General features: G+C 44.2%; 1 protein-coding gene across 7 annotated transcripts in view; it reads left to right on the top strand.

The window, feature by feature from the left end:
- tnrc6c1 (trinucleotide repeat containing adaptor 6C1) overlaps positions 1 to 23,051 on the top strand; it is a 41,680-nt gene extending 18,629 nt beyond the window's left edge. Inside the window, exons 4-21 of one of the 7 annotated variants that reach the window (XM_078268623.1) lie at positions 537 to 887; positions 8,381 to 10,879; positions 12,849 to 13,028; positions 13,600 to 13,766; positions 13,883 to 13,969; positions 14,825 to 15,043; positions 15,785 to 15,934; positions 16,264 to 16,383; positions 16,618 to 16,701; positions 16,917 to 17,157; positions 17,252 to 17,416; positions 17,664 to 17,840; positions 18,291 to 18,440; positions 18,837 to 18,947; positions 19,352 to 19,567; positions 20,277 to 20,347; positions 20,450 to 20,589; positions 20,676 to 23,051. In XM_078268623.1, the coding sequence (XP_078124749.1) occupies positions 537 to 887; positions 8,381 to 10,879; positions 12,849 to 13,028; positions 13,600 to 13,766; positions 13,883 to 13,969; positions 14,825 to 15,043; positions 15,785 to 15,934; positions 16,264 to 16,383; positions 16,618 to 16,701; positions 16,917 to 17,157; positions 17,252 to 17,416; positions 17,664 to 17,840; positions 18,291 to 18,440; positions 18,837 to 18,947; positions 19,352 to 19,567; positions 20,277 to 20,347; positions 20,450 to 20,589; positions 20,676 to 21,066 (5,519 nt within the window). In that variant the 3' untranslated portion in view covers positions 21,067 to 23,051. Of the gene's footprint in view, positions 1 to 536; positions 888 to 2,034; positions 2,167 to 8,380; positions 10,880 to 12,848; positions 13,029 to 13,599; positions 13,767 to 13,882; positions 13,970 to 14,824; positions 15,044 to 15,784; positions 15,935 to 16,263; positions 16,384 to 16,617; positions 16,702 to 16,916; positions 17,158 to 17,251; positions 17,417 to 17,663; positions 17,841 to 18,290; positions 18,441 to 18,836; positions 18,948 to 19,351; positions 19,568 to 20,273; positions 20,348 to 20,449; positions 20,590 to 20,675 lie in introns of those variants that run through there. The other 6 variants (XM_078268622.1, XM_078268621.1, XM_078268628.1 and 3 more) reach the window with 6 other exon arrangements.
- The last annotated feature ends 407 nt before the right edge of the window (positions 23,052 to 23,458 follow it).

Here is a 23,458-nt window from a genome sequence, read left to right on the forward strand (position 1 = left end):
TTCCAATCTGTGACTAGGTACCAAGGCAGACTGTAAGAGTTGTGTTTCTTGGCATCCCTAAAGACTAAAGATGTATTACAGTTCTTTGGTTCTCCAAAGAGCAGCCATATTTTAGACTGACCACTGCCTAGCATCCAGCTTCAGCCAGCCAGGAGAGTCAGCTAATCTTGTGCATTTCTCCTCATTTGCCTTTCTGAATTTAACGTTATGCCCCCAATCCAAAAGTGACCATGGCTTTAAAAATAGGCAGTGGAGAAAATGCTTAGCCACAGCAGCTTTCCAGAAAAAACTTGAGCTATACTGATGATTTTTTTTTTTAATATGTGCTAGGTCAGCAACTAACAGTAATCTATTTTTTTGGGATGTTTTTTTTTTGCTTTTTAAAATCTAATGAACAATGAAAATATACAATCAGTTAAGTTTTTGTTATCAGTCAAGAATTGTTTTGGAGCTAGTGCGCTCAACTACTGCTCCTCCTCATCCCTGCATTTCTGCTTTCTTGTTACCTGTCCCCCACCACCCTCCCATCTTCACAGTGCCAGAATCTGCCAAGCTCGACCCCACCCCTCTTCCCCCTGTCAACCCCAGTGCCGTCCCATCTGTACCCCATAGCAGTGGCAATGGCAAGCGCGCCCCCTCTGGATGTCAGCCGCAGACAGCACAGCAGCCCCAGACTCTGCTCCAGCAGCGCTACCCGCCAAGAGAGGTGCCCCCACGCTTCCGCCAGCAGGAGCACAAACAGCTGTTGAAGAGGGGCCAGCCTTTGCCCTCCGGGACTCTGCCTCTCACCACAACGGGACGTCCGGCCACTACTGAACCGGCAGCAGCAGTAGCCATACACTCCTCTCCCTCCTGCTCCTCTTCCTCCACAGCCAGCCTGCCTACAGGTCAGCCGAGACACTCTGTTGGCGAGTCCCTATCTCTTACTCCATTTTTTTTTTTTTGCAATCGGTTTTAAAGGGGAATGCAATTAATGCATATTGGAAAAGTGTTTCTTTACATGTGGCAAAAGGGGTTGCTGTAAGAGAGTTGAAGGGTGTTGTGAATCACTTTCATTTGTTATGTGACGTTACCTTTACTGAGAGTGGTGAGTGGAATTCAGTAGCAAATTGGGTAGTTTTAAGCTAGGAAAACTGTGCCCTTTTATTGTCATGTACGTTTCGTTAACTCACACTACAAACTTTAACCAGCATTTTCTTACAGCCAGATAACAAAAGCCTCACATAGGTTATATTTGTACATGTGATGTTGTTCTTTTTTACAACCCATCCTGACAGCTATTAGACTTTTATCAGCTACGCCCAGTAGTAGTCGTGTTTTGCATATACTGTCATTGGCATTTTTGAATGACAGTGGCTTTATCTACTTTTTGTATGGCACTGTGATTGTTACAGCGTGGTGTACCTGTAGAGCAGTGCGAATGCACTTTCATCACAGGTGCTACTGTTTATTTTGACTCTGGCTGGGAATTAGAAATAGGGATAGAGGAATACAGGGGTAGATGATGGAAAGTAAACACAGGTGTGTTTTGTGTGTGTGTGTGTGTGTGTGTGTGTGTGTGTGTGTGTGTGTGTGTGTGTGTGTGTGTGTGTGTGTGTGTGTGTGTGTGTGTGTGTGTGTGTGTGTGTGTGTGTGTGTGTGTGTGTGTGTGTGTGTGGGGTGTGATCCTTCCACAGTAAACCAGGTTCTTATGTATTTCCAAGAGGTAAAGGTCTATTCTTTCTTAATAAAGTAACAGTGCTCTTTGAAGATGATGATGTTTAGAATTCTTTTTAGGGCACTTGGCATGTTTCATTGTCTGGGAAGGAAGACAATTTTTTACCATGAGTATGTCTGAGCTTTGTCCAAACCCTCTGATGCTGTTTGAATGCTGCTCTATCTCCATGACGATGAGATGTTTATCCTGTCCTCCTCTCTTTCTCCTCCTCTTCCCTCTCATCATCATCCTCCCACTCTTCGTTGAGCATTGCTGACCAGCCCTACAGTATTTCTTGTTTTTGGAGGAGGAGCCATATGGAGCAAGCTAGTTGGCTGGGCGCCTCAGTGGGCCTGACCTGGCACTGATAGAAAGACTGAGTGAGAAGGAAGGAAAGAAAGAAAGAAAGAAGGAGAGAGCGAGCATGGCAGAGGTCCAGTACTGTGGGCTGAAGTGACTCATGGCTTACGGTAAAAGCTGCTGCTTCTCTCCGCCCCTCTCTGGCAGGCCTGCTCTGCTCTGCTTTTGTTCTCTGTGCGTCTTTGAACTGACTGATTACATTAGGACAGACAGACAGGAGAACCTTACAGACTGAAGACAGATAGGAGTTGAGTGGGAGGTTTTCATATATATACCTCTACAGAGACTGCATGCTGAACTGGAGCACAGAGAAGTTTTGCACATGACGCTCCACTCTATCTCCCTTCTCTGATCTGTCTCTTTAACCATCTAATGTGTCAGTCGAAAAACCTCACAGCTTAGTTTCTGGTTTGTAAAATATTCAGCAATGTTATTCAACACGCATACAGAGTGCGCCAGGTAAACCCACATCCATCCCTGTCCCTATAGCCTTGTCTGCTGATGGATGCCGATTGTCCCCCTCCCTGCTTTCATTTCTTGCAGATAGCTAACAGTAGACACACACTAGCTGCTTTCATTCCCTCCCCTCTCCCTCTTCTCTCCATCCGCTGACTCCACCTCGCCTCACCCCGTCTTCATTACCCAGTCACATGTCGGCTCTCTTGAAAAGTAGGGCTGATAAACATGGTCTGTGTGTCCACATATATGCATGTGCGAGTCTGTAAACAAACATTCTCTTCCTCTGCCTTCATGTGTCCCTGCTCTGCTCTGACACGTACAGTATTACTCTGCTGTAAAGGCAAGCAGCTGCAACTACTGGTGTGCTTTTAATGGTCAAGACAAGTGGAAGGTTCAAGACAAGTATTCAGATTTCACATCAATATAAATAAATACTCTAAATGAATATAAAAGTTATGCTTATTGGGGGGTATTTAGTTAAATGACATAGGGAAATCCCTTTTTATATGCACTCAAATTAAGTGCATGTATTAGTCTTTGTGTGGCAACAATGCAGCGACCCTGGCCTCTGCCTTAGTATGACTTAACTAATCAAATTAGCTTGTAGTCCTCTAATGTGTCGGCTATAGCATATAAGATTTCTAACTACTCTTTGTTTGTCTAACACCCCCTAGTTAAAGCCCATAAAACAATAATCAAGGTTGTTTATACCTGCATTGTACTTGCCAAGCACAATAGAGGCCAACACCAACAAACATCTTAATGTAAAAAGGCATTGTCAAGTGAAAGAACAATGTAGCTAATGTGCTCATATCGTGTCTAGTGGGGAACAGGGAGAGTGTATGCATGCTAGACTTGATGTGCTGTTAAAGTTTGCTGATGATGCTGTAAAAGAGCCATGGGAATCCCCTCAAAGAGGACTGGGACGTCTTGTGATGTGATTAAACATCAGCTCCCTGTAAACCACAAATGTTCAGCACTCGTTTGCTCTGTGCCCATGCTTCTCTCGCTCTCTCTGCCATGCTCGTTGTTCTCTGATGCACATGTGTTCACCTCCTCCACCTCTGTTAAACCACTTCAGCTCACACATACCCTTGTTGGCCCCAGGGCAGCCAGGATTAGTCAGACTGCACATACTATGTGTAAGTCTGTCAATCTTTCCATTATTATAGCCTTCTCCCAATGTTGCCTTTTGCTTAGCTAACAATCCATATCCCAGGGCCCTTTGCATGTAGGAGGCGTGAGAGACCAAGCTATTTTAAGACTGGCATGCTGGAGAAAGCCCTTGACCTGGTTTATCCTTTAGAGGAGGAGGAGAAAGAGGATACTTACAGGCAAACATGACGACCAGATGTCTTAGATGTGTACTTTTTAGAAGACATGTTTTGTCCCTCTGTTAGTCTTTTCCCTTGAGATAATAACATTGCATTAACAGCAAAGTAGCTACAAAGAAAGCATCCATATGAAACATAATTTATTGCATAGATTTCTGTGCAGTCCCTGTCATTAAGTTGCTGTTGTTTGTTCCTGGATTAATACAATTCAGCTAACAGCCAACAAACTATCTGTGCCAGTTCAGCATATTTCCAACAGTAGCAGACCGTAACAAAAGGCTGCCAAGTGTTGTTTGTGTTGGGCCTACAATAACTCCTGGTTTGGTCTACGGTTGGTGTTTTTTCAAAGATGTTTCACATTCGTGGTTGCACAACTTAATAATAATTTGATTATTCAATACTCTCATTCAGTGCCTAAGATTGACAATCTTCAATAGATATAAGTTTCTGTTGCTCTAACACATGCATTATGTAAATTGTAATTCATTTTGGTTCATGTTGAAATGCAAACACATTTAGGACTGAACCTAATTAAATTTTTTAATATGGATCAATCTGCTTATTATTTTCTCGATTAAGTTTTCATTCAAGCAATTGTTTTGTCAAATAATGTCCTAAAGTTGTGAACAATGGCCATTATATTTCCCAAAGCTCAAGGTGATGTATATAAATGCTTGTTTTGTCTGACAAAAGGAAAAAAAAAATTACAATATTCAGTTTACTATTGTACATGACAAAGAAAAGCATCAAATCAGCACATCTGAGAAGCAAGAACTAGTGAAGAATATAGCTGCAAGCAGCAATGAGGGGGCCAAGCAGTGCACTAGCAGGAATGGTGTTGCCATGGCATGAGCAAGCACTCACAGCAACTTTGATGGCAATTGGATAAAGAATGGCTGAGATATCGGCTCCTTTGACACCACTTTATTTGCACGTCCTCACAATCAGCTACCATGTCCCTGTACGTTTGGACTTCATACATCAAAACGTTGCTGAGATAGGAGCTCACTTCCTGTGATTATAGCGCCCCCATAGTGGTCAAAGGTCACCAAATTTATTTTCTGTACTCTGGAAGCAGTCCCAAGTCCATGTACCAAGTTTGGTTTTGATACGTGAAAGCATTGCTGAGATATGAGCTTACTTCCTGTGATTATAGCGCCCCCATAGTGGTTAAAAGTCACCAAATTTCTTGAGCCTCCTTCTAATTGGGTCATGAGTCCAAGTATTGAGATTGGTTTTGATACGTGAAAGCCTCCCCGAGAGATGAGTTCACTTCCTGTTTAGCGGCGTCGCTGTGGATTTTGATTAGCTGTGATGGGCAAACGCTTTAGAATATCAATAGCAATGGAATAACTTTTGTGCGGCTTGGTCTGAAGATCATCTGTGCCAAGTTTCGTGAAAATCTGAGAAATTTTGTGACCTGTGAAAACTTTTTAGTGTTTTTGATGAAATCCAATATGGCGGAAGGTCCAACATTGCGGATATTGACATCATGGGGTGCGTTGAGTTCGGCGTCATCCAAGGATTCCAACTATATCTCGATGTTCAAAAATTATCAATTCTTATAGCTGCCAACTAATTTCCATTAGTCGAATAATCAATGATTCGTGCTGCACCTATGCAGTTATGGGCTATTTTCAGTATACCAATAAACAAACAATAAACAATTGGGGTGTTGCTATTGCGATTATTAAACACAGAGGTAGCACATTCCTGGATGTGCAGCATGTCCGTGTGTGTATGTGTGTCTGAGAGCACGTTCATGGCTGGCAGCATGCATTGTCAGCTCTGCACCATCTAGTCTCTCTGCCCCTCAGGGACTTCGTTAAGCCAGGATCAGTCCAGCTGAGTCCCACACAGCCCTCCTAGATTACTTCCTCCTTCCATCTCTCAACATCCATCTCTGTCTTTGTATTTTTATTCCTCAATGATCCCTTATTACCTGAACCCCCCCACACACACACACACACACACACACACACACACACACCCCTTACTACACTTACTGTACATGCTGTTCATGCTTGTCAACTTATGTACAACAAGCTATGTAAAATGAAATAAGTTGGAAGGCTGAAGGAAAGCATGAAAAGGTTTGCCTGCTGATCTGAGCATTCAGTATGTAGTGTATATTTTTCAGTTCTCAGCATATGCATCCTCACAGTAGATGCAGTGTCGCACTGTGTGTATGTTAACACACAAAGGAGCAAGTGGCCATGCAGTAGCACGGCGTGAACTCAGTGCATGTTAGGTCCTCACAGTGGAGAGGCACAGGGGGCTGAACCTCAGCCATAAAGGGGCTCTGTTCTCTACTAAACATTGACTTATTGTGTTATTGCGTGGGCGCTGGGATCATTTGTAAACAATACCAGCCTTGATCCAGGGGATTGCTGCGCTTTTTTCTTTTGCCGAGCTCCCAGCCCCGGTTATTCTCCAACCTCCATGCATTCTATTAAGTCTAACACGTCTTTCTCTGTTGTCTCTCTATGCAATCTCTTTCCCCCCTGCTGCTCCAGTGCCATGTTTGGGACCAGACCCATATGAGCTTGCTCATTTCATGTACTTTGCCCCCATGAAGTGGCAGTTTTCTGTTCAAAGTTTGGTGTTGCTGCTTATATACACAGCATTCTTGGCTAGCAGTCATAAATTTAAACAAAAACCATGTGTGATCTGATGATATGCTTGTTCATACATAAACGTGCATGTGTGACAAAATTGTCATTCCAGCACTGGGGTGCACCAGGCTTTTGTGAGGTTTTTCTTGCTTACTCTTGCCTGCCACTGCTATTCAAGAGGCTTTCCATTGTGGGTGGCAGTGCTAATTGCAGATGGAGTGGTCTTTGCTAAATATTTAGTGACAGTTTTGAAAGGTTGAAAGATGTAAGAGTGGGGGGAGGTTAGAAGAGTCCCCCTTTTTGTTTTGTTTTACCTCATGCCTAGTGAGTACATAATGAAAGTCTCCAGGCTTTATCGTTCAGCTGTTAACCAAGCCCCCCTCCCATCCCATGTGGATGAGCACTTTCCAACATTTAAGCTGCAGCGGCAGTGCATTATGGGCATGCAGTGTTGAGTTCTTATGCTTTGTGTTTATTATTGTGAGTGAGACATGCATGCTATTAAAGCAGCAATGGTGGAGTTACAGGCAGTAGCTCAGAACCTTTTTGACTGTAGTTCAGGACTGAGAAAATGGCGGTCCTGCACTTCTCAGTAGAGTGACGCTACAGAACGACAGCGCTATGTGTGTAAGAAACACAGGCCCCCCCCTGCTCTCTCACTGCCTCCTCTCTCACTCTCCTTGAGTTGCAAGCATTGAAGTAAGCTTGAAACCGGGGTGGGACACAAATGCCGTCACTTCTCTCGAGTCTTTGCATACAAACTAAGCATGCATGTGGAGGCACATGTAAACAAACTGACACAGCACAAAGGACAGCAGAAATGAGGCAATGGGATAGCAGCAGGTCGATCAGTGCAGCAGTTGTGATCTGCAACTGGGCTTAGTTTGTACCAACACGATCCATATGCAACTCCAGGGAGCTCACTCAACTCACTCCACAGGATCTACAAGAAATAAGCCAAAGCAGAACTTTGGGTTGTCAGAGGGGTTGTACAGGCAGATGGTAGGCTGACGTGTTGGTGAAGAGGCAGGCTGCCTAGGGCTAGTGCAGAGTATGTGTGCTTTATGTCAAGTAGAGGTCATGACTGAAATGGTTAGGAGGTCAGAGGTTAAGGATGACTCAGCTGGATGGCCCCTGTCATCGATGTGGTTCCCAATTATGACAGCTCTTCTTAGGGTGACCTGTTAGAAGGATACAGTGTCTAGCTTTTAGGGCTTCTTTTCATATGTGACAAACAAAGATTGCGGTTCATTTTTAACCCTACCACTGTGAAATCTAAAGATTGTATTTTTGGAAAAACTCTAAACAAGCAGTTTAACCATAAGCCCATTAACATGTTGAACAATATCTACAATGATTATAAAATAGCTTCATGGATGTCTGAATTCCCACCACATTGGCTGCATCCCACTACTGTACAACTCTACTACTTTAGTGAATGTAGTAATGTTTGGTTTTGAGAATTCCAATACAGCAACTTAAATTTTTAGTCCAAATAAGCCAATCAAGCAAGCGAGACAGATCCCTTGTAGCTTAATCCATGACTGCTTTATTTGACAGATATTTTTTTAAGTACAACACTGTAACATAATCTGTAGTTTCACTGAATAATTTCTTATCTTATCTTAGTTACATCATATAGAGCATTATTCCTTGCTTGAGTCATTGTATATTTAAAATGGATGTGTGTGTGTGTGTGTGTGTGTGTGTGTGTGTGCACTTTCAGTGTACATTGTATTTATTTTTATTAAAAAGCATCTTGCGAAGTCTATGTACCCATAAGTAGACACGTTACGTGTTGCCATGGTATTTCAACCTTACTAAGCATATGTGGGTGGGATGACGTACATAACTTATACCTCTCTTCTCTCATCCTCTTGCTCATATCCTGTTTTTTTTTCTTTCCTCCCATACAGAACTGCCTCCACAGAGTGGCCAGGGAGCCCAGTATGATAATCCCCTCTGGGGACACCTGCCAGCCAACAGGAGTGCCACAAGTGCTGGATCTTCAACCAGCCTCAGTTGCTGGGATCAACTGATCATTGACCAGAAGAACACAGAGGCTTGGCCTTCTATTACCCTCAGCCAGAGCCAAGCCCATCCAGGAGGATGCCCTTTGGACACTGACCCTGGTCACCTGACCAGCAGCAGCAGTAGTACTAGTAGTAGTTGTAGTACAGTGAGTATGGCCACGGGGGCCAATAGCCAGACAGGCCATTTTCCTACCAACCACCTTAGCAGCAAGGCCAACAGTGGGCCCAGCCCTGCCAATCATACTGGAACCAGCATGCTCAATAGCCAGGCCAATCGCAGCTGGGGCTCTGGGCCTGGACCCTCCCATTGCCCCCCTCAGTCCTCAGTGGGGAGTGAAGGGAAGAATGATGGCCCAGTGGGGGGAGGAGGCAGCAGAGGCTGGGGGGCTTCATCATCCTCCACTACCAACTTTAACTTGAACCTAAACCCTAATGCCAACCCTTCTGCCTGGCCCATGTTGGGGCATGATGGTGGTGGCACAGGGGGAGGCAGCTCAGGGGGAGCCAACACCATTTCACCTCCTCAACCTACACCCAACCTCTGTAATCCGCCTGGCCCCCCACCAGCCCAGACCAGCACATGTACCGGAGCCAACACTAACAGCAACTCCTCTGGGATTGGCAGCGCCTGGGGTAACATAATGGCCTCTGACACATCAGAGCCACACCGCTCCCCAGCCATGAATGTGTCTTTCAGTTCAGAACCTCAGAACCTTAAAACTGATGGACCAAATCACACTAATAAGCAGGAACCCCCCAGCCCCATCCGCAACTTGTCTGGCTGGGGTAGTTCACCTGTAGGCTTGGGTTCCATGGGCCAGACCCCTCCAGGGGCCCCACAGGTCAATGGAGAAGATGGTAGCTCAGTATGGGGTAACAGTGGCGACTCAAAGGCATCTTCATCTGAGGAGGCCCCGGGTTGGGACTCTGGCTGGGGCCTTGGAGGAGGCGGAGCAGGAAACTCTGGAGGCTGGGGTGACCAGTCTGGTGGAAACTGGGGGAAGCAGCGCACTGAGGAGGCCCAGGGAGGCTGGGATGCCCCCACCTCTCCTCCCCAGGAAACACAGGCTAGTCCTTGGAGCAGAGCTGTGAACAAAGCTGGTGCAAGTGAAGGGAGCAGTGACAGCATGGAAGGACATCCCAAGCAAAGAGACCCCTCATCCAGAGATAATCCAGCTCCTCTGCTGCCTGCCCAGGATCTGGACCCCAGGGTGTTGTGTAACACTGGCTGGGGACAGACCCCTGTTCGCCAGCACACCTCCTGGGACATGGACAATACTAAACACAAGAATGATGCAGCCGCTGAATCATGGGGCTCTGGCCCAACCACTCCAAGCGATGCCCAAGGGCCCTCCAACAGTAACATGGTCCCCTCTCAGAGGACTGACCCTGGGAGCAAAAATGATGTGCCTGGTTCTCAGGGATCTTCAGGTTGGGGTGGAAGCATAGCTGCCAACAACCAGCCTAGCTCTGGTTGGGGAGAACCACCCAACAACATTAAGCCCCCAGGTGGCCCTGTTGGCTGGGGGAATCCTCCAACAGGAGGCCCCACCACCAGTATACCCAAGAATGGGGGTCAATCCTGGGGAGAGGAGAAGTCAACTGGGTGGGATGATTCTCGCAACAAGGCAACATCCCAGAGCTGGGGAGAGCAACCCAAGGCATCCCGCAGCTGGGGTAATAGTGGAGGGAGCAATAATGCAGGGGACTGGAGAGAACCAGAAGAGAGCAAAAAAAGTCCCACCAACCCAGGGTGGGAGGGAGAAGCAGGAGGCTGGAAGGAAAACCCACGAGGCTGGGGAATGTCTTCTTCAGGACCTGGGATACCTGCAGCTGGAGGAAATGGGGGCTGGGGAGAGCCAGTAAGTCAACGTCCCAGTGGCCCTCCCCAAGGTTGGGGGGGCAAGCCTCAGGATGGGCCCAGTGGTAGTAGTGGGGGAGGGAGCATAGGCTCTTGGATTGGATCAGGCTCAGTGAAGCAGGGTGGAAGCTGGAGTGGCAGTAAGAAGGAGTCCTCAGCTGAGCCTACAGGCTGGGAAGAGCCCTCCCCACCTTCAATCCGACGTAAAATGGAGATAGATGATGGGACCTCAGCTTGGGGTGACCCTGTTACCTACAGCAAGTCCGTCAACCTGTGGGACAGGAACAATCCAGGAATGTCCCAGGCTAAAGTTACCACTGGAGGCAACAACCCCCCAGCCCCCAACACCAACAACAACAACCACCCCCACTCTCACAATCACCCCTATCACGGGCCGCCTGCACCTTTACAGAACCACACCCAAAACTCCCAAAACCCAGGGCCCACCAGTGGGCCCATGGATCCTGTTGTCCAACACCAGTCTGGGCCATCTCACAACAGGGGCCCTCTGATAGCTCAAGGTGAGACATCATAATACTCATTTTGAAATGTGTAATAGTACCACATACCCCACACCTATCCTGTTAAGCCCAGTTGGTCAGATTAATTCACTCATAGTTTAAAGATGAATTAGATTGTCAACATTCAGATTTTAAAGGTGATTTTATTTCACATATTCAAAATCTAAATTATATTAATTTCACGTTTTTCTGTATTTGTCTTTTTTACTGTTTAAAGTAAAGGTGTCAAACATAAAAGCTGTTGGGTAGTTAGCACGTTGCAATGTTAAGCTCCAATCTCTTGATCCACTTAAAGGTAAAATCTTGACCTAGTTTGCTCTCTTTGGATTTACATCTAATCGACTATCCAAATGAGTTAAGCAGTGCCAGCCCTGTCCATCCATGAGGCTCCTCACATTTCACAACAACAGACACGTCTGTGTGGGTAACTCTGGCAACCTCTCATGGGTACCCAAAGGAAGCACAAGAATGCTGTTTACAAAGTGCCTTGTGAAAATAGTGATTCACCACAAACAGTTTGAGAAGTATCGGAAGTGTGTGATTATATGGGAGCCACCATCTGTCAGTTGATGAAGGGAAGAGGTGGAGCAAGCCCCTAGGAGTGCTGTCCCTCACTTGACCCTGCATGCCAACTCCACATTAGATCCATTTGCTTCCCAATAACTAATGGCAGAAAGTGGTGGAAAAATATTATGTTTGTTCGTCACATTAGCCCTCTTTGGAATAGTATAGTGCTTCAGACAGTCATACTAGAAGGTTGAATGTTCATTATAATTTTGGAGCAGCCTTTAGGAATTGACCTCTCCCTGGAGAGAGAGCTAAGCTGAGCCTGGCACTACCCAGGCCCAGAGATGGTGCTGTCTTTCATGCCAAGAGGTTCCAGGCTGCGCCAAATCTTAAATGGGTGTCTTCTCCCTCTGTCAACCATCCTGCTAAGCCAAGCCCAGGTTTCTGCCTTCCTGCACGAGTGGCCCTTCCCACTCCAAAACAGAAAGATAAAGGGGGTGATGGTGTTTACCAGAGGCTCAGTTAGATTTAAGGCTCAGTTAAATAACAACAAATAGGAAAACAAATAAAAGAGAATGCAAGTATGTTTTTGTAGGCCTGTCAGTTAAATGCATTGCAATTTAAGCTATACAATTTTTTATATTTATAGTCATCAACATGTGGAATCAGAAGAGAGAGAGCCTGAGTGTCCACACGTTTTCTATGAGAAAGAGCTGTTATGAGGGCTCTTACATAAAGTAAATGAAATTATTTAATCTTCAATTCAGTAGTTTGCATTCAAGACATGAGCATCACAATCTCTCATGTTGAGCACAAAACTATGTCAACACAAGCCAGCACAAACTACTTAACCCAACGGTTCATACTTTGCCATTTACCTTTTGCCTGGCCAGTAAATTCAACAAATCGGTAACAAAGCACCATAAAGTTTGATTGTGAAATGGCATGTGAAAATGCAGCAAATTTTTTTGACAGCTGTATTTCTCAGTGCTTCTGATGTTTCTGGAAAATGCAGACAATGACTAATTTGTTTCTCTTACTGTAATAGTTTTAGTTTATAATATAATTATTTGGGCACCTGAATAGCTCAGTTGGTAGAGCAGGTCGCCATATACAGAGGTTTACTCCTCGACGCAGCAGGCCCGGGTTCGACTCCGACCTGTGGCCCTTTGCTGTATGTCATTCCTCCCTCTCTCTCCCCTTTCATGTCTTCAGCTATCCTGTCAAATAAATGCCTAAAAATGGCCAAAAAATAATCTTAAAAATTATATACATATATAATAAAATTATTTTAGGTTTTCATAATATATCTTTCTGCCTTCTTATGAGAAAATCTAAAAACAAGATAATCGAGACAAAATGCTGATAACTTATGATTGTATCCAAAGCATGATTTTAGATGTTGGTAGTTGTGGTTTGAAGTATTTATATTGACAGTCCCTTGTCCTTGTGTGTCCTCCAGGTTGGGGAGACATACCCAGCTCCCACACAAAATCAGAGAGCTCTTGGGGGGAAGCTGCACCCGCTCCAGTCAGCGTTGACAATGGGACGTCTGCCTGGAGCAAATCTACCGGGAGCTGGGGAGACTCAGACAGCTATGGCAGAGGCAACCCTACAGTGACGTCTGCATCTTGCAAACCTGGTAAATAGCTTAAGTCTGTATGGTTTTACAAATTAGTCTTTACTAAATGTGTGTACCTTTTTTTTTAAGGAATAATGACATCACATGTTTGCTCCACTGCTGAAATAATTCTCTCCTGATGAGTCAAGTCAATCTTGAACATCAAGGACATCAATATGGTACAAAGGAAGCAAGAGCACTGGAAATTGTATCCCTATATCCACACTGACCTCTAGTGGCCGGTCCAGATTACTTTTATGTAGTAATGTGCAACATGTTACGTTTTAAGTTTATGTACCCAGTTCTTATTTCTTTAGTTCTTATTTTCCCAGGGTTGAATTTTGTCACTTTTATTTTCCTGAAACTAAAAGCTCACTAGCAAAAGGACAACTGGCTGAATGCTTAACTTTAACTTGAACCAGTTGGATAGAGTTAAATCTTCCAAATGAAAAAAATCTTATATAGTCAAAGTTATTGACTTTGATAAATTATTATAAGTAAAGACTAACATAAAGTTATTACTTAAGGCATGTGTCAAAGTACGTCCTCAACGCTGCTTGGTTTACATCCTCTCTTGTGATGCGTTTTCCAGCCCCCAAACCTATGCAAGACGGATGGGGAGGTGGAGGTGAAGAGCTGAACTTGTCGGGGGGTCAGTGGGATGCTGAGGAGGGAGACATGTGGAACAATGCTGCCTCCCAGGAGAGCAACTCCTCCTGTAACTCTTGGGGCAATGCATCTAAAAAGGGCCCACAAAAGGTATGAAGCAGGGCTAATTACATACAGGGCTAATAGTCCCTTAGTCCTTGAGAAAAAAATATTACATTTTCATAGTAAAATATTAAGTTAATTTGTTAATAATTTTGTGTCATCAGCTCTCCCAGGGAAAGGTCCCAGGAAAGCAAGAAGATGCCTGGATCATGAATCGTCTCATCAAACAGCTGACAGACATGGGCTTCCCTGTGAGTTGAAGTGACACTAAACTGCACTGCTCTTTGTCAATTCTCAGAAGTAACATTGTGATTTTTTAATTTTTTTTATTTATGTATTTCTTTTTACTTTCGATCAATGACGGTTGTTACAACATACTATTAAGCATTTCCCTTTCATAGGTGGGAAAATTGAAGTGAGTGTGTAAAGCCTCTGTGCAGAATTTAAAAATGTCCAGCTTTGGTCAGAGCGAGTATCAAAGAACCCACTGTGGCAGACAGCAATGCACGCCTGTATCTGCTCTGTATCATCTTTCAAGACTAAAATTCTCCCAAAAAGCAGAATTAATCATCATTTTGCCAGAGATTGTTCTTGATGGTTGCTTTTGTCTTCTTTATTTGTTTTGAACTTTAAATGGTTTGATGTAAATATCAGTGTATTGTTGTTGCATGTTAAATTAATTCTAATTAGTTCACTCCGAGAATGATGGTGATTAAACCTGCAGGTATTAGTTGATTCATTTGGTAGTTAATCGACAGAAAATTAAAGGGCAACTATTTACAATTACAATTATAAACAACTATAACAATTTATTGTTTTGAGTCGCTTTTGTTTGAAAAAATAGCTAATTTCACTGGTTCCCATGTCTCAAATGTGAATATTTACTGCTAGTTTAATTAGAATATCTTTGGGTTGTGAATTATTGGTTGGTTGGACAAAACTTGACATTTGAAGACGCCATCCGGGTAATTTTCTGACATAATATTAATAATTGAAAATAATCAACAGATTGACTAAATGGTGTCATTTGTATCTGTAACATTAGTTATGAAAAGGGAAGTTTGAAACGTTTCTGCATTACTGATGCTTTCTGGTTTATTCTTCAGAGGGATCCAGCAGAGGAGGCTTTGAAAAGCAACAACATGAGCCTGGACCAGGCCATGAGTGCCCTGCTCGAGAAGAAGACGGAGATGGACAAGCGAGGGATGGGGATAGCCGGCCACGACTACAACAACGGGCTCATCAACAAGCCCATGAGCTGCCCTCGGCCCCCGCTTCTTTCCAAAGACCCCTCGTCAGATCCCCGCTTGCCCTTCATGGATAAGGTAAGTCTTACATTTATATAAAAATAACTGTGCATGTGCATGCAGAGGTCCAGGGTTCGAATCCAACCTGTGATGATTTCCTGCATGTCTTCCCCCTCTCTCTCTCTCTCTCTCTCTCCCCCTCCCCCCTTTCTCACCTAGCTGTCCTATCGAATAAAGGCGATAAAGCCCAAAAAATGATCTTAAAAAAATAACGTGCATTAAATAATTTTACATTTTAATGCTGGTTAGCACCATACGGTATGTGGTGTAGAAAAATATTCAACTGGAGTGTTTGAATGGTATCCCTGGGAAAAGCAATTGATAAAGAGAGGTTCCAAATTAAATCTAAATCATCAATTTTAACCCTGTATCAAAAAAGGTTAAGTTGGTGTTTAACAGATAATAGTCTACTATCCCCCACTATCCCCCACTTCATTTCCTAAAGTATCATTGCCATTTTGTTGTTGGTAAGGGGTGATGTATTCTTGGTGCACAGGAAACGCCAAATCAATAATGTCTAAAGCTCACACCCCCTGCACTTTGCAAAAAATGATGTTGTTTTGGGCATCGTATTTTTTACTACAACTGCTGTACATGATGTTGATCACTTACCTTGCATTGTCATTTTGTCTGTTGCAACTTTAGATGAAATATTTAAGACATTTCAAACAGATAAATCTACATCATTATGATTGCAAGACGTTTTAAGGACATGCTGGCACTCTGTTGATCATTTCTGTTGACTCTTTGTTTGTCTAGCAGATGCAGAGTGGAATGTTTGGCAGTGGTGGAGCAGTACAAGCCCGGGCCATGCAGCATCCGCAGCCGCCTCCTCACCCGTCAGTGCCGCCTCTCAGTTCCTCTCAGCCTAGTCTACGGGCTCAAGTGCCTCAGTTTCTCTCCCCTCAGGTATATACACACACATATATATAGATAAGCACACACAGCCTCATTTCTCACTTACTATACAAACACATTAGTAGACAAAGCATTTAATTAATACAGTGATACAGTATATATTTTATTTCATTTGTTATGCATCTGTTTAGACCTATTTGAACTTGTATATATCAATAAAGGAGCAGATTATTTTTGCTTTTTGGACCTTGATACTACAAGCTGATATGGAACTTCATGTTTACATAGAAAGTGTATGCACCAAACACAAACAGATGGTCTGTTTTACATTTTAATTGGGCTAACAAATTGTTTTTAATGTGTTTTTACTTTGCCCACAGGTTCAAGCACAGCTCTTACAGTTTGCAGCAAAAAACATTGGTCTGAATCCTGCACTTTTAACCTCACCAATAAACCCTCAACATATGACCCTTCTGAATCAACTTTACCAGCTGCAACTGGTGAGTCTCATTTAGCCTTGTCTGCTTTAAGTTTTATTGGATACAATTACCTGCAGTAGAGCACACATGGCAAATATCTATACAGTGCAAATACATGCTATATGTTTTGTGTACATATAGATCAATTTTATTGCATGCCATTTTTATTTCTTTTGTTTACTTTTGAGTTATTACTGGATATATAAACACATAACACCTTTTGACATTGAAACCATGCTTCTACCTGATACACAGGCATACCAGCGTTTACAAATTCAGCAGCAGATGTTGCAGGCGCAGCGCAACGTTTCTGGCCCCATTCGACAACAAGAGCAGCAAGTACGTTTCCCTCTTAACCTTAAGTTTCCCCTTGTTTCCTGTTCTCTTATTACTCACTCTGATCACTGAAAAATTGTACATTTACTGAGTTATAACTATTTTACCTAAATAAAGCTGATTGATTGAAGACATTCCAGGCCAATGTTTATTTCAGTTATGTGTAACACCTGCACATTATAGATCCTAAATAGGTCTTCATTGTGATGTCGTCCCAGGTTGCACGTACAATCAATAACATGCAGCAGCAGATCCAACAGCACCAGCGTCAGCTGGCCCAGGCCCTTCTGATGAAACAGCAGCAACAGCAGCCGCCCCCCTCCCACTCGGGCCTGCATCATGGCGGGTCCAAATCCACCCTGGATTCATTTCCAGGTCACCCCCAGGCTCCAGGCCTCCCTGACCTGCAGACCAAAGAGCCGCAGCCATCTCCCAACACCTACAGTCCCTACTCTCTCTGTGAGTGCCATTTACCTTTCTCTTTTAACGGATAATAGGTAACAATGGGCTAAACCTCTAGGGCTTGTGTAGTAACAGCTCTCTGTCTCCTCAGCTGGACTGAATCCAAACATGAATGTAAACTGCATGGAGGTGGGAAGTCTGTCTATGAAGGAACCCCCCCAGCCTCAATCGCGCCTGTCACAGTGGACGCATCCCAACTCCATGGAAAGCCTCTCTGGAAGCTCCTCTCCTCTAGAGCCCAACCTGGGCAAGCATGGTGAGAAAAGAGAGGGCATCCTGAGAAGCCCCCACTGATGCAAAGTTTATATTTATGATGACAGATCATTAACAACAATAGCAAGGTCTTCCTTTTTCTAAATTGCACGTCAATACAAGTTGAGTTGAGTTCACATTGAGTCGCATTGAGTACACCAAGGACCAGATGCAGACTATGTTTTTCATTGAAATAAATCCCAAACGTGTCCCACATTTCAATAATATTGTTTTAATTTCCCTTTTTTCAGGTGCCAACCTGGGCCTCCCTGGTAAGCCCCCTCAGCTGGAGGACTCTTACAGCCCCTACAACATGATGTCCAGCTCAGAGTCTCCTACCAGCCCCCTTGTCACCCCAGACAGCTGGGGACAGGGCAAGAGCAGCAATGACAAGATGGCCAATGGGACCAATATCAACTGGCCACCAGGTTAGGAGCACTGTCAACCAGTTTGTTTCATCGAGTCAGCCATGTTGCCAGCTACTTGTGTATTCAAATAGTTCTGCTTTATTCCTCGCTCTCAGTGTAGAATTTTTCAGTTACGTGAATGACACGGTTATTGATTTACTTTGTCAGAAATAGGAGAACTGGCAAGTAAAGGACAAATCTTACCGGAGCACTTTTCATTACTTTCATACTGGAACACTTTTCAAATCACTTTTGCATTACTGAAATATGGGATATACAGTGCATAATTACACATGACTATTATCACTTCATCTATAAACAATTAAAATATAGTGACCACCTAGTTAAACTTTAGCTTTTGCTGGATGGTAGCAGTTAGTTAATACAAATATTAGATAATCAGTAGGTAATGTTTAATATAATGCTATTGTAGGGAGAAAAAAACCCATTTGCAAACATTTTAATTTTCAGAGTTCTGCCCCGGTGTGCCCTGGAAGGGTCTCCAGAATATTGACCCTGAGACCGACCCTAACGTGACCCCAGGCAGTGTCCCCAGCGGGCCCACCATCAACACCAACATCCAAGACGTCAACCGCTACCTGCTGCGGGACAGGAGTGGAGGTGAGAGCAGGTTTGAAGAGTTTTCGAGCTGAAAGGGCTGAAAACTTGTCTCAGTGAGATACTAAGTAAGACATTTTTGTGTAGTGGGCCTGAATATTTTTTTATAAAACAAGCTGTGTCCCTATGTTTTAAGTCCACTAAAATTGTCTGATAGTATTGGGCAGTTGCTGCCACCAGAGAGCCTGCTTCTTATTCTTTTGTTCTTCATTTTCCTACTTTTGACTGTTTTTATGACCATTGTCATTTACCAGTTTATACTCTTATCTTCTTTACAGTATACGCTTACTATCATCATTTGTAGTGCATTTTTCCTTTACTCCATTTTCTCTTTCTGCTATTTTTTTTCCTTATTTGTTTGTGTTTGTCTATTTGTTTGTGTTGATGGCATCGGCTTAGGCTCCTCTCCCACTTCATCTCAGAACGAGGCTCTGCCTCCCTCCACTGATTGGCCAGTCAGTGCCTACACTAGCTCGTTCAGTCTGTCGTCCCCGGAGACGGACGATGCAGGTACATGGTTTATCCATAACCTTCTCCCCCCACGTTGCAGTGGCTGAATCACTGCAAATCAACATTATCCTCTCCCTCCTGTTATTGTAACAGCCAGTGCCTCAACTCATTACAGAACCACATCTCTCCTTTCCATTCAAGCTCCTGATTAAATATGATCCTCTTTTGAACTCTCTCCCTGTCAACTCTGCCTCTCATGCAGTGCATATTTCCCCTGTGGTGTTAGCATATCTAGTGTATCTCCTTCTTCCTTGTGTGTGGCATGGGAAGTGCTGTCCTTTGGACAAATATTAAATAACTTTTTAAGTCCATTTTTGCTCTACAGGACTCCCTCCTGTGGGAGCAGTTGTCTTTCAGTCACTTGGTTCTGCAGGCCAACCTTTCCCTTACTCTTTTCCATTCAGGTAAACTGTCAGAGATGAAATCTACTTGGTCTCCAGGCCCCATTTCTCACAACCAGGGCTCTCTGTCCCACGAGCTGTGGAAGGTCCCCCAGGGCCCCCGGAGCAGCAACACAGCCCCTTCCCGACCCCCACCTGGCCTCACCAACACCAAGCCTTCAACCTGGGGGGGCAATTCCCTGGGTCTGGCCCAAGGCTGGAGCAGCTCTTACACCTCAGGTAGTCTGATAGTGGAATATACAGTAAATAAGCCAAGTTTTTTAAGCTTCCATCACAAACATTTTCTATGTAGATAAAGAAGATAACAAACGTAGTCAAGCAGATGAAGCCATTTTCATTTTTGTCAGTAGCCCAGTGCAACTTCAAACCCCTAGGATGTAATGTAATGACAAATACATAATTACTAGATTACACAAGACAATTACACCGTTTTATTGGTTTTATTTGTAGTTAATGAATAGATTAAACATTCTTGCAATTCTGTAAGGAATTTTTGCACACCTTTTGGCAGCAAAGACATGTAGACATATGACATATAAGGTGTTCTTATTCTTTATATGAAAATATTGGGCATAAACAAAAAGTTGAGACATACTGCATAGCTAATACACAAAATTTAAGACATTTCTTTCCGTCATGAAATGTGATTTGTCTAAAGGTCAGATTATGGAGCTGGCTTATTATGTAAAGTTGCAGTATGAGTGTAATCAAAGCACTTTGATGTGGCAGACAACCACAGGCCAATTTTGAAGATACAGAGTAACAGTGTAGGCAGGATTGACAACGACTTAAGATCTTGTGGTTAAACAGATGTTAACTGGCACTGGGTGGAACTCGACACCACCCATTCAGTTCAGGTAACTGACTTTGGTTTCAGATGAGCATGTTAAGCATAAGCATCTTTGTGTGTCTCTCTTATACACAGCAGGAACCACGTGGAGTACAGACAGCTCCACCAGGACCAGTAGCTGGCTGGTTCTGAGGAACCTCACTCCACAGGTACCAGTTTACAATCAGCTGCCTCCTCTTAGCCACACAGATAATTAACTGTATCTGTCCACTAATGGCCTAAGTCTTTCTGTGTGCTTGCTTGTGTCCCAGATTGACGGTTCAACTCTGCGTACACTGTGCATGCAACATGGCCCCCTCATCACATTCCACCTCAACCTGACGCAGGGCAACGCTGTGGTGCGCTACAGCTCCAAGGATGAAGCTGCCAAGGCTCAGAAGTCCCTGCACATGTACGTCTCGTAATTAACTGCTTCGGTTGATTTTTAAGACGTTTTAACCAGTGCTCATAAATGTTTTTCTTCTCACCTCCGTCCAGGTGCGTGCTCGGGAACACCACCATCCTAGCAGAGTTTGCTGGGGAAGAGGAAGTGAACCGCTTCTTTGCACAGGGCCAGTCACTTGGCGGAACAACCAGCTGGCAGGCCACTCCAGGCACCAATCAGACAAGGATGGGTGGGTCGGGGTCCGGAGCCTCCCATCCCATCGGTCACTCACCCCACTGGAACAACAACAACGGCAGCAGCAGCAGTAGCGGTGGCCTGGGAACAGGTGGAGCAAAGACGGGCGGAGAGTTGCTGTGGGGTGGTGTGCAGCAGTATTCCAGCCTGTGGGGACCCCCAAGTGGAGAGGAGGGACGGGTCATGGGGAGTCCCACCCAAATCAATACGCTGCTGCCTGGGGACCTGCTGAGTGGGGAGTCCATGTAGGATGGAAGAGCCCAGGCTTAACAAACACCAATAGGAGCAAAAATCTTGCGAATCATTGTGGAGATAATCAGTGTGGCTGTAACGGTGACAAGGACAGACGAGAGGAGGACGAGGCTACATCCTCGCTGCTCACCCTCGCCAACCTCCTCTACTCCTTTTTAGTTTTTTAATGACATTTCAGTTGCAGTTCTTTTGTGAATCTCAGTGAGAGATTTTGGTCACAGTGTTCAACTTTTACTTTTGGAGACACAGAAAGAAGTCTTTCATTCAAGGAAAAAAAGAGAACTTTTTACAGAAATAAACTTTTGGGAACTCGCCGTGTGAAACATGTAGTTTAGTTCAAACTGACACGATGAGCTGCCATCTTTAAACTTGCTTAATCCCTCTCTGCCTTTTCAGGCAATCATACTGCACCTCAGAGATCCATGAAAAGGCATCATTCCCAAAGTAAAACCCTTCAATCAGAGTGGTTGTCAAACTTTCAGCTGGTCCAGACTCAACATTTGTTTCTCTCAGCACTAATATTAGCCTTAACCTCTTTCCTGCCCTGCTATCCTCACTCACTCTGTACTTGGTGAAGAAGCATACGGACACTTGCACACCCTTATTTCTGAGCCAGTAAAACCTGAGTGGAGAGTACATGCTGTGGCTCAACGTAAGCAACCACAGTTCACAACTTCAGTGCATTTTTGCAAGCAGATTGAGTTCCCCACACAATGCTCAAAGGGAATGATGCAACTCTATTCGCCGTGTTCAAGCCATTTATTTTTGTAGTTTTTTTTTTTTTTTCTTCTTAAACCATTGCAAACAAAGCTAGGAAATGATATTATTCAAATGTGTATGTCAATCTTACCTGGTGGGGGGAAAGTTTTGGGGGTCGTCACATGTACAGTTATGGACGTGATAGACGACAAAATGAACCACTGCTATTATTAAGGAGCTGTAAAGACAAACCCTTCAGTGCACCTCAACTCATCTGCGGGCAACTCGCAGTTTGGTCTCGGACACTCTCACTGATGTTGTGGAAAACCTCAAGTCGTCAATGTTTCCCACTGGTCTGTGTTTCCACCATTTCAAGTGACGTGCAATATAAGCCACAGACTCTACCGTCCAAGCACCCTACTATGACCTGTCACAGAAAGAGAGGAGACCGTAAGGAATGAGTGAACTGCAAAAACGCTATCTACCCTACATCCCCCCCCTACCCTACAACTGCCACTACTACCCTTCATCTCCCCCCCAAGAGTGTGTGAGCTCAGGAGAGGAGCAAGCTGGTCTTTAACCACCTTCTGTCCAAGATACAAGGACGTACCCACAAAGCACTTCTTCAGCCAGCCTACTCTCCACACTTATGCCAGTGACTAGTTTTGGGGGAGAGGGAGGGACAGGTGTGTGTTTCTGTGTATGTGTGTGCTTGGGGAGAAGGCATCAAACCAAAATGAGGAGCCTGTTTTCCTTTTTACCCTGATGGACCTTTTTTTCTTTTTGCCCAAATTTGTGTTGGTAGAAAGGTTTGAAGCAAAGGTTTTTTTGAATAGGTGGTCTATCATAGCACTTAGCAGGAGCGTCGCAGCTCGTTATACCCTTAATGCCAACAAATAGAAGAAAAGTGAAGCAACACTGGCAAAAAAAAAACCTTAAAAAACTAAGACTAAAAAGCAATCTGCTTAGTGGCTTCTATATATACTTATTTTTTAACTTGACATGGATGTGAAGATTTTTGTTTTTTTCAATCCTTCTTCCCTCAAGTCGGTGGGACCAGGAAGGATGTCAAACATGGTAGCAAAGTGAAGGGAAATGCAAAGAAAGAACTAACTCAACTGATGATGGGTGTGGCACCTTAAAGCACTCACCCTCTTTATCAAAGTAAATATCACTGTTACATTGCATACTTTGAAATCTTTAGCCTTGGTGTATGGAAACACTCTACGTGTTTATGTTCTACTGGATCCAGCAGGGAGGATCGCCGTCGTCTTTGTCCTTTTTGTCTTCTTTCTATTGGAGGTCCTGCCAACCTGTGTGATAGTGTGGCCACTGAGTGCCTGCCTGCTGCAGAGTGCTCTGCAGCAGCCCTCAACCCCCACCCTCCCGCCCGCTCGCTGCCTCCCTGCGGATCCCTACAGACTGGCTTCCCTCCTCTTCCACCCCTGGCCTCCAGGCCAAGAGCAGCTCTTTCAGAACTGGCCCCCCTGTATTAAATTTACTACTACTGCTGCGCCAGAGTCTGTCCTCATCAACCTCCAACTCTCTTTGTCTCTCTCCTGCAAGGATCACTTTAGCCAGAGATGGGGGTGTTTTTTTTCTTTCTTTTTTTTCTTTTTTTTTTTTTCTTGGTTTCACTTTTGGAATTGCCAGTGTGCATTTTTATTTGATTGTTGTCATGGAGTTTGCT

Source organism: Sander vitreus, chromosome 15 (assembly GCF_031162955.1).
Source record: "Sander vitreus isolate 19-12246 chromosome 15, sanVit1, whole genome shotgun sequence".
In the NCBI taxonomy this organism is placed as follows: domain Eukaryota; kingdom Metazoa; phylum Chordata; class Actinopteri; order Perciformes; family Percidae; genus Sander; species Sander vitreus.